Source organism: Elephantulus edwardii, unplaced genomic scaffold (genome assembly GCF_000299155.1).
Source record: "Elephantulus edwardii isolate Elephantulus edwardi_28Jun2011 unplaced genomic scaffold, EleEdw1.0 scaffold00060, whole genome shotgun sequence".
Taxonomy (NCBI): Eukaryota; Metazoa; Chordata; class Mammalia; order Macroscelidea; family Macroscelididae; genus Elephantulus; species Elephantulus edwardii.
The window spans coordinates 7,053,720-7,065,101 of NW_006399810.1; the positions used below are offsets into that span (position 1 = coordinate 7,053,720).

Here is an 11,382-nt window from a genome sequence, read left to right on the forward strand (position 1 = left end):
AAATAAGAGCTGTGATATAACTAGTATACACACATTCATACTTACTGTAGCATTGTTTGTAAAAGCAAACCTTTAGAAAGAACTCTTATGCTTTATTTCCCTCAAAAAAGTAGTCTCATGTAGAATATGCTAATATTCTGAATTAGTGGAACAAAGTTAAAAGCTCTCTACTATCAGACTGAAAGGTTAGTGTTTCAAACTACACAGACATGCCTCCAAGAACAGGCCTGGCATTTCTGTTTTCAAAAGATGAGTCCTGAAATCTTGAAGTAGGATAGTTCCACTGTGCATATGTACTGAAGATTATCCAAAAATGACTGGAACAGCATATCAACAGAGAACTGCCGGAAGTGTAGGCTGGGTTTAGAAGGGGTTGTGGTACTAGGAATATTGTACCAATGTTAGATGGATCGTAGCTGAAAGCAGGGAGTACTAGATAAATGTCTTTCAGTTTTTCATTGACTTTGCAAAGGTATTTGTGTGTATCATAACAAACTGTGACTAACTCTGAGAAGAATGGGAATCCCAGAACACTTGATCGTGTTAATGTGAAACCTATACTTGGATCAGGAGGCAGTTGTCAGAACAGAGCAAGGAAACACTGCATGTTTTTCAATTGGGAAGAGTATATGCCAGGGTTGTGTCCTATCTCCATACCTTTTCAATCTGTATGCAGAACAGATTATCTGGGAGGCTGGGCTGTATGAGGAGAAGTGTGGCATCAGGATTGGAGGAAGATTCATCAACAGTCTATGTTATGCAGATGACACAACCCTGCTTGTTGAAACTGAGGAGGACCTGGAGTGCTTGTTGCAGAAGGTCAAGGACTGTAGACTTCAATATGGATTGAGGATCAATATTAAGAAAACAAATAGTCTCACCACTGGGCCAGATGACATCATCATGATAGATGGTGAAGAGATTGAGATTGTTCACAGCTTTAGTTTGTTTGGCTCCACAGTCAAAACTCTTGGCACCAGGAGCCAGGAAATTAAAAAAATGTATTGCGATGGGAAAGTCTGCTGTTAGGGAACTTTCCAAAGTAGTGAGGAGCAGTGATGTCACACACTGGAGACTTAAGGTGCACCTGATACAGACCATGGTCTTTGCAATCAGACTTGCTATGCGTCAGAGAGCCGGACAACGACTAGGGATGACAGAAGGAGAATTGATGTCTTTGAGCTGTGGTGTTGGAGAAGAGTATTGAATACCATGGACTGCTAAGAAAATGAACAGGCTTGTCCTAGAGAGAGTTAAACCATGCTGCTCCTTGGAGGCAAGGATCCTGAAGCTTTTTCTGACATATTTTGGACATGTTGTAAGGAGGGACCAATCCTTGAAGAGGGATGTCATGCTTGGGAAGGTGGAGGGACAGCACAGGAGAGGAAGACCCTCTTTGAGGTGGATTGATTCAGTGACTAGGGTAATTGGGGTAGGTGTGTCAGAGACAGTGAGATTGTCACAGGATAGAGCAGAGTTGCTATGAGTCGCAGGCGACTTGATGGCACATAACAGCAACAACATCTGTTATTGGGATTACAGCATCAAATTATACTTTTTTTTTTAACTCTTTAAGGAAATACCACCAAACTGTTTTTCCATAGTGTTTACATTTTTTTAATACCCTCAGCAGCAGTTTTATGAAAGTTCCAGTTTCTTCCTACCATTGTCAACATATGTTTGCTAATTGTCTTACTGAAGATTGCTCTTTTTGCTAGATTGAGCTACTTCTTCCTGGACATCATGGTTGGAAAGGTGCCGGGTCAGTGAACGAGAGGAAGACACCCCCCCCCCCCATGAGATCAGTTAGTTGACACAGTGACTGCAGCATTGGCATCATGTGTGTCAGAGATTGTGAGGATAGGACAGAGTCCAGATCTGTTGTTCATAGGGTTGCTATGAATTTACTCGACTGGTTGGCACTTAACAGTAACAATAGCTAATGATTTTGAACATTTCTTCATGTGCTTGCTGACCATCAATGTCTCTGTGAGGCACTTACTCATCATATTCTTTGCCTGTTTTGTAATTTGATTGTATGTTTCTTGTCTTAGCTTGCTTCTTGAGGAATTTGAGTCCTCATTCTTTCATATTTTATATTGGGCTTTATGTATGCGTTAATTTTTTTGCTTTCTGCTTCATTAAGTGTGATCTTTTCTTTATGTCTGCTCAGACACAAATTACTGCTTGTGAGTCCTAGTTATTTTCCACTTCCATTTGTTGCTGTGTACCAGAAACCATCCCCACTGCCTTCCAGCCAGCTCTTAACTCACAGAGAGCTGTCAGGTTTAGGACGTTATAAATCCTAATTTGGAAGAGATGGCCTTATCTTTCTCCCTTGGAGCAGCTATTGGATTCCAACCACTAACCTTTCAATTAATAGCCTAACACTTAGATGCCACCAGGGCATCTAACTTCATTGCTTTAAAAAATATTTTTCCCCCCCTGGTGTCAAGAGGTACTGCTTTCTAGTCCAGAAAAAGTGGTTCCCACTTCACCTATACACTAGTGTTAATATCCAGTTGAGGGACCTTTACATTCAGTTTTTCCCTTCCTTCCTCCCTCCCTTCCTTCCTGTTTGGTCTTTGCTGTGCTTATCACATTTCCCTTTCAGCACATATAGGCACACATGATCATCTTAAGGGAAAAACAAGAGCTCTGGCAGCTGGTGTCCTAAGTAATCCTTCATTCATTTTATTGCTGTACCTTTATGACCAGAGATTCTTGAAAGTGTTGTACCTCTGTATGAAATAGCAGTATGCAATATGTTGGTTCTTCTCATCTGCTTTTTAGTCATCTTTTTGCTGGGAGGAATAATTATTTTAAAAAAATTTTATTATTTTTTTGCGTGTATACTGTCAAATCAGATCTGACTGGTACAGGAGGAGATTGCCCCTCCTTCTCCAGCAGAGCATCTTGTGGATTCCAACCGCATATCTCTGGGATTGCAGTATAGCTTCTTGCCACTAGGCCACCAGAGCTCCCTGGGGAGGAATATTTGATAAGATTTACACTGAAGAATGACAGTCCACTGAACCTTACATTTGAATTAGATTTGTTTGTTTAAAAATAGTATATTACAGCAAACGATAAATGCTGGAGAGGTTATGGAGAAACTGGAACCCTTATTCACTGTTGATGGGAGTATAAAATAGTGCAACCACTATGGAAGGCAGTATGGCACTTCCTCAAAAAGCTGGAAATATATCATTTGACCCAGCAATTCCACTACTGTGAATATAACTGGCATCCAAGCATATATATGCACACCCATGTTTATTGCTGTTTTGTTCACAGTAGCAAAGAGTTGGAAACAACCCAGGTGTCCATCAACAAACGAATGGATAGAGAAGCTGTGGTATATGCACACAATGGAACATTATGCAGCACTGAAAAACAGAACTCGTGAAATATTATACAGAATGGGTGACCCTGGAGGACATTATGCTGAGTGCAATATCTCAGTCACAAAAAGACAAATACTGTATAATGCCACTGTTATAAAACAGTACTGACAGGGGCGTTGGGAGGAAACTAAAGAAAAGAGGGGATCAAGACGGGAGAGAACTGTATAAAAGGAATACATGCTTAGGTATTATCGATGTGAGAAGAGTCCAGAATAAGAGCTCCATAGTAAATTGGTTGGTGAAAGGGACTGTATAACAATGAAAGAACTTTTTTCTAAAGAAAAAACTAAATGGGGGAAGGGGGCCAGGGAAGAAAATGTGCAACAATGAATGAATGGAAATCCAAGTTCTTTATAAACTTAAAATAAAATTTCGATTAAAAAAATAAATAAAACCAAATATCCCCCCAAAAAATAGTGTATTATATTTTTTCTAGATAAGTCTTCTTTATATTTTATCTCAGTGTGATACTCTGTTTTGCTCTGCAAAATCACATACTACCACAAATTAGTGTATTCATTTTTGTTCCAGTTTTGTTACATATTAATGTAATATGATACTAAGTAAATATATTTGCACATATATTCATAACCTTTATGGAGTGATGATTATTATACAAAGATTAACCATTGTATGTATTATTTTCTATTTATAACTGCTTTTAGATTTCTCAAGGTTTGATTATTTGTTTTTAAGATAAATACATGTGTAATTTTACCAGTTTTTGCCAAGTCCTTTTATTGTAGGGTTTTCCCATTTTGCACTCCTCTACTTGTATTTGGTTTATTTCCCTCGACGTGGCCATCAGATTATATTGTTAAACTTTTGAGTCTGGGCAAAAAGGACAAGTGAAAAGGAATAGTAGCACATTTATTTAAGTATTTTTGTATTATGTAAAAATTTCAAGTTGCATAAAAGTTTTATTATTAATTTCTAAAATACTTTGCTCCAGTAATTATTCAGTCTTATGTAAGAGTCCACTTTATTTAAGAGTCTAAATAATACAAATTGTGATTCATTGTTTTAAAAATTGTGGTTTGAGTGAGCGCTTATAAAACAAATTAGTTTTATATTCAAACATTTAACATTTTGTTTTGTGACATCACAGTGCCTGCAATGTAACCTCACTCTTCCTGCTTTCTCTGTTACTGTTTTTGTTAATCATTCTATCTTTCTACCTTCTATATGATCTGACTTCTGAAATTATAGCTTTTTAAAGTTTCTTTAAACCTATAGCTTTGATATAATCATTCATTACATTGTAACAATAAGCTTTGTGATAAATGCTTTTGAAAACAATTGAGAGTCAGCTGTAAATCTGTTCTGAACTTGTTCTACTATATAACAACAGCAACAACAGAAGCTCATCCTTTTGTCTTTTGATTTCCTATGGATCACTGCTCTTTGTTAAAAGTGAACTGGGGGTGAGGGGAATGAAAATGTACAACAATGAGTAAATGAAAATCCAACTTTTCTGTAAACATTCATTAAAATCAGAATTAAAAAGAAAAACAATTATTATTAAGAAACCCCCAAAGAACCAGCTTCTAATGCTATTGATTACTCTTTATTGTTTTTCTTTTTTTTTCCCTTTCTTTATTGTTTTTCTGTTCTCTATTTGTAATAATTATTTTCTGCCATCTGGTAACTTGAGTAGGTGACTGTCCTTTTTTCCAGTGTGTTGAGGTGAAAAGTACTCATAGATTAATTGGATAATATTTGTATTTCTCTGAAACGATTAGTGCCTTGAGATGTGTTCTTGTCCAAGGATGAGACAAGGAACTTTTCCTAGCATACAATAATTAGTTTACATTTTGTTTCATTCTCTCCCTCAGTTCTGTTGGCTGTTTTGTCTGTCATTTACCCTATATCTCCAAAGAGTCTTAACAGCCTTCCCTCAGTTGCCTTTGACCAAACCTCTGGATTCTTTCTGAACACCCATAGTCTTCAACTTGTCTATCTTCTATTTCAAAGGAAATATTTTTTTGGGGGGGGGGAAGAGATTTGGAGCACTCCCAAGATTTGCCTTTTCTCTGGGCATGATCTCTGAGCTACAGCTCTGCTGCTGTGGGCAGGGAAAAAGACTTGTCTTTGAATGCAGCCTCTGTTGATTGTGGGCCACTCACTCCATGAACTAGGTAGGCCATTCAGGGCCCCAGTCTCTGCTGAAAAAGGATGTTCTTACTCCTTGGTCTCACTCAATTAGGACTTCATCTTAAATGATAGCTGGAGGCAGGATGAGAAGAAATGCAGAAGGTACTTACCATTCTGGTAAGATAGACCTTCCTCTTGACAGCCTATTGGAGATCCCTGTGTTCATGATGGGAGGAGAAGAGACTGAGGTTGTTAACAGTTAGAACTAACTTAGTTCTACATCAATACTCTTGGTCCCAGCAATCAGGAAAATCTGCCCTGGGAATACTGAGATGCAGCGATGTCAGTCTGATCCAGGCCATGTTTTTTGCAATTATTATTTGTTATGCCTCAGAGAGCTGGACATTGACTAAGAATGACAGAGAATTATTGATGCCTTCGAGTTATGGTGCTAGAGAAGAGTCGTGAACATACTATGGACCGCCAAGAAAAGAATTGGTCTTGGAGAGGGTGAAACCAAGTTTCTCCTTCGAGGCTAGGATTTTGAAGTTCCATATCACATACTTTGGAACGTAGCCAGGAGGGACTGGTCCTTGGAGAAAGACGTCATGTTCAGAAGGGTAGAGGGACAGTTCAGGAGAGAAGATTGATAAGTAATTGAGGCAGTGAGGGTGTATCAGTGCCAGTGAGATTGGCTCAGGACAGGGCAGGCTTCAGAGCTATTGTACATAGTAGGATTTCTATGAGTTGCCAGCAACTCAACGGCATGTAATATGTTCGTGAGTTTCTCTCCATCTGTCTGGGACAAGGGAAGGTGGGATCATGTCTTTATTCAAATAGCACAGACTTTTAATGGCACCAAATTTTATTGCCTCCTTTCTCCAAATTCATTATTTTCTGTGCTCTTAGGCCTATTTCTAGAGTTTTTAAACTTGAGACTTTGTTGTTGATTTGATTTTTAGTTTTCACCAGTTTCATTGGGAGTATATCCACAAAGGACTCAGCTTGTCTTAAGAGACTTTGAGGGCAATTAGTTTTTTATAGATTTCATAGTTTTGATGTTTAAAGCCCTTGTTGGTCTGGTACAATATGATAACACATGTTTTTATTACCTTCTTAAGACTTTTTTCGTTAACTTCCAGTAGGAAGTTAAGGCTGGACAAATTTTAGAGACTTTATAGGTGTTTATATTACCTGACTCTTTTGTGCTTAATGTCTCTGAGAATAGGTACTTTTCCAGTTTGCAAGCATCTTTCCTTGTATGTATGCCTAAGATGAAAAGTTTTTCAGTTCCTTGGTTTTTCTGATAATAAAAAATAGCCGTACATGGTGTTTCACCCATGTCAGTCTCTCTGCTTTAAATCTAGTGTCACATTTAATAATGCCCGCATACTCCTTAAGTAGATATTGTCTCCAATATGCAGAAAAAGAACTGAGTCTTAAGTGGCTCCGTGCTTAATCTCTACATCTACTCTATACACCTTGCTAACTATTTGGACTTCCAGATAGTTTTCTTTAAATGGCTCTTGGTCATTTGAAATGTAACTAAACCAAACTGGAATATGGTTGTATGTATAAAACACACATTGGGTTTCTGAGATTTAATATAAAAAAAGTTAAATTATCTCGATTTTTAGTATTATGTACTGAAATGATATTTTGAGTGAAACATATTATTCAGATTAGTTTTGCATGTGGATATTTACTACTTTGGTGTAGTAAAAATGTGGTTATGTATATGACTTATTTTCATAAAGTGTACAGTGCTTAGATTCTGTATTCTTCTAAGCAGAGTTATTATGCTCTATAATGTAGGAAAATGTGAAGATTATAAAAAATAATATAAACGTATCTAACTTTAAAAATCAGCTAATTTTCTTCCTTTCATGCAGTTGAAAAACATGAGTTATGTTTTTCTAAAACCATTATTAAAATAGTTTACATTATTTACTATATGCCTGTTACCAACTTTTCTTGCCTAGTAGTATTTAGTAAGTTGATTTTGTTTGAATGGTTGTATACTTTTAAATTTGTCAGTTTTTAGAAACTTCAAAAGTTATTAAATGACAGGGCAAAGCATTTGTAATGGTTGTATGTAGAACGTTCATCTTTTGAATTGCTCTGTCACAAGTCAGAGCAATTCTGTTAAAAGAATCTTGTCAGTGTAAACATTTTTGTGATGTATATCTGGTTTCATTTTGTAAACATGAATTTAATGGCATTTTTACAGATGATGACTTTGATCAGTTTGATAAACCTGGTGCAGAACGGTCCTGGAGAAGAAGAGCTGCAAATGAGGACTGGGATAGGTAAGTAAAATGCTCTTGATTTTATGTTATGGTAATCTGTGCAGCTTTCCCCCCTTCTCCTTTGTGGCTGTGTAGAGCTCTTTATGATGATCTTTTATGAGTAGGTCTATGTTTGAAGGGCAGAAGCAAGGGCAGATAGAGCTGTTCCACTAATAGGCTGTTTAATTGGCTTCAAGTTTAGGCTTGGATTGCACACGGGACAAAAGCAAAGAACTTTCTTGTCTCAGTTTATTTAGGAATTTTATATAGAGATCATCCTGACATTGTATTGCTGTCACATTATTCCAGTAGTTGTATGGTTGTGTGAAAATTCCTTTTTTATTGCCATAACCTTGTTAATACTGTGTTAAGGCTTGTGTTTTTGCCATTTTATTACCTATAATATTACATATATCTCACTGTAATGCTAATTTTTATTTCCATATGTTTTAAAGAAAATTCTTTTAAGAGTTAGCATATTAAACATATTAAAACATTTCTGGAAATAATTTTTTTTTAAATTTAGATTGTTTATTTTTCATTTCAATGAACATCTACAGAGATTTTGGAATTCCATTCATTCATTGTTGCACCCTTCTCCCCACACAAACCTGGAAATAATTTTTAAATTTAAGGAATTATTGTAAGAAAAGCACAAAGAGCTTCCAAATGTCCTTCCATCAGATTCATTAGTTTAGTTGCTTTTTATAATATTCATGCTATGATTCTTTTTATGTATAATACCCTTTATGTATATTTATATACACTGTATAATATAAATATGTATTTACTAATTATGGGAGCTCTGCTGGCCTAATGGCAAGAGGCTGTGCTGCAATCCCGAAGGAATGCGGTTTGAATCCCATCAGCTGCTCCATGGGAGAAGGATGGACAATCTCCTCTCATACCGTTAACTGCCTCTGAAAAACCCACTGGAGGATCAGCTATGGGTTGGTTCTGACTTGATAGTATACAACAACAATTTATGAATTATAATTATATATAAAATATAGAAGGAGTGCTGGTAATGTGGTATATGTTGGGGGTTTTTTGGGGGGTTTGTTTTTTTTTTTAAATTAGTATTTTGAATCCACCAGTGCTCTGTGGGGGTAAGGCACATAGTCTCTACTCTTAAGGATTTCTAGCCTTGGTAGCATTATGGAGGATTTCCGTGAGTTGGTATCAACTTGATAATAATAAGTTCTAGAATAATATATAATACATACACCACACACACACATTATATATTAATTATAGGGAGTCTGGTGGCTTGGCTTATTGATAAGGAGTTGCAGTGCCATCCCAAAGGCACACAGTTCAAATTCACCAGCTGCTCCACTGGAGAAAGATCCTCCTATGCTATTAACTGCCTCTAAAAATCTGCTGGAGAGTCAGCTTTGAGTTAGTTTTGACTCTTCAGCACCACGACGACCACATATGGAGTTATATACATATCAGTTGATTTTGTCATTCTTTTAATCTCCATTTTTGTATACTTTTATACATAAGCACACTTTTGTGTACATACATGCACACTTGTTTGTATGTATGTACGAACACTCATTCTCTCTCTCTGTGTTGTGTACTTACTATCTGACTTTAAGAGGCATATGATGTTAAGTAAAGTGATTTCTCTCTTTATTTTTTAAAAAGTCTGTCTTCTACCCTGAGGTCAAAAATACTCTGTATCTTTGTATATTCTATGAACTCTTTTTTTTTATTGTTAAATTTTTTTGTTGTTGTTACTCTGTGAACTTAAAAAATTACATTAGATATATACTCTGCCTAGAATTGAATCACTGATTAATTTTGAACTTTTTATGGGAGAATAGAGACAATATTATATAATAGTATAATCATCTCAGTATGCTATATCATTCATTGTCAGTGATGTAGCCAGTCTTGTTCTGTCAGTACACACAGTCTGCAATATCCTTGAGTCACAGACCTGATTCTGTCCGAAAAATACCTTGGAGTATATTTCTCTAAGAAATAAAAGATTACAAAGAAAACCACAATAGAGGTAACGTTACCACATATGAAAAACAGTTCCTTAATATTGATAATGGTCTTGTTACTTTCATGTTTCTCTGTTTTGTATGTACAATTAACGTTTAGATATATGAGTTTATTGTGTATACCTATACACAGTGTGGATAGATACTTTTTATGTGGAGATCCAAATAAGATCTTGTTGTGGTGGTAGTGTACCGTCAAGTTGGAACTGACCCATAGCTAAACCTCTGGCAGGTTTTCAGAGGCAGTTAATCAAATGGGAGGGGGTTGTCCATCTTTCTTCTGTGGAGCAGCTTCAAACTGCATGCTTTTGGGATCGCAGCACAGCTTCTTCCCACTAGACCACCAGAGTTCCCTATAACATCTGTATACATACTATGATTAATTTTTGTGTCTTTTAAATGTTGTTCATTTATAGATTCTCCCCTCATCCTTGCTACTTACTGTTGAATTAACAGGTAGTTTGTCATGTAGAATTTTTGTCTTTATTGATTGCATCCTTTTAGGTGTTTTTCACATGCTCTTCCATCCCTTGTATTTTCTCTCTAAATTAATAGATTGAGAGATTGATCAGATATAGATTGGAATTTGGAAGGGGTTGGTGGCTGTTTGTGAAAGATTGAAGGTTCAGGCCCGCTTAGTGGCTGCCTTGAAGAGAAACTTGCTGGTCTCCTCTGATAGATTGTTCATTCCCAGTGACTTGATGCTGACTGATAGCAAGCAGTCCTGTGTACATCAGAATGAAACTGCCTTGGCTCTGGAAATCCTGTCTACTCTGTCACGTGAGGTTGCTGTGAATTGAGATTGACATAGCATACACAACAAAAAGAAAAGAAATCTTCAGTGGTGTGTATCTCATCAGGAAAGATTATCTGATGCCTGGTTAGCTTCTTCTTGTAATGCTATGGAGTACCTGGGTGATGCAAATAGTTAAACAGTAAGCCACTAGTTGAAAGGTTAACATTTTGAACCCACCCAGAGGTGCTTCAGAAGATAGACTGGAGCTCACAACTATGAGAACCCTATGGTACATTTCTTCTCTGCATGGAAAGGGTCCCCATGAGTCAGGATCTACCAAGCAGCAAATATTTGCATGATTCAAAGGGCAACATCCTATTATTCCTTCATTTATTTGCCAATTTTCTTTTTTAAAAATTTATTATTGTTGTTGTTGTTATGTGCCGTCGAGTCGCTTGTGACTCATAGCGACCCTATGCACAACAGCTTTAAACCCTGCTGTATCCTGTGCCAATCGCACTGCCTCTGACACACCCATCCTGATTACCCCAGTCCCTGAATCAGTCTACCTCATAGAGGGTCTTGTCCTCTTGCACCGTCCCTCGACCCTCTCAAGCATGATGTTCCTCTCCAAGGACCTGTCCCTCCTTACAACATGTCCACAGTATGTCAGATGAAGCCCCAGAATCCTTGCCTCCAAGGAGTAGCCTGGTTTAATCCTCTCCAGGATGAATCTGTTTTCTTGGCGGTCCATGGTATATTCAATACTCTTCTCCAGCACCACAGCTCAAAGGCATCAATTCTCCTTCTATCCTCCCTAGTCATTGTCCAACTCTCTG

The 11,382-nt window shown here is 37.1% G+C and overlaps 1 protein-coding gene across 1 annotated transcript in view; it reads left to right on the forward strand.

Moving 5' to 3' along the window:
- Positions 1 to 11,382, forward strand: part of RBM33 (RNA binding motif protein 33) — a 212,209-nt gene that overhangs the window by 23,876 nt on the left and 176,951 nt on the right. The window contains exon 2 of the mRNA XM_006887685.1: positions 7,732 to 7,810. Coding sequence (XP_006887747.1) covers positions 7,732 to 7,810 — 79 coding nt within the window. The remainder of the gene's footprint in view (positions 1 to 7,731; positions 7,811 to 11,382) is intronic.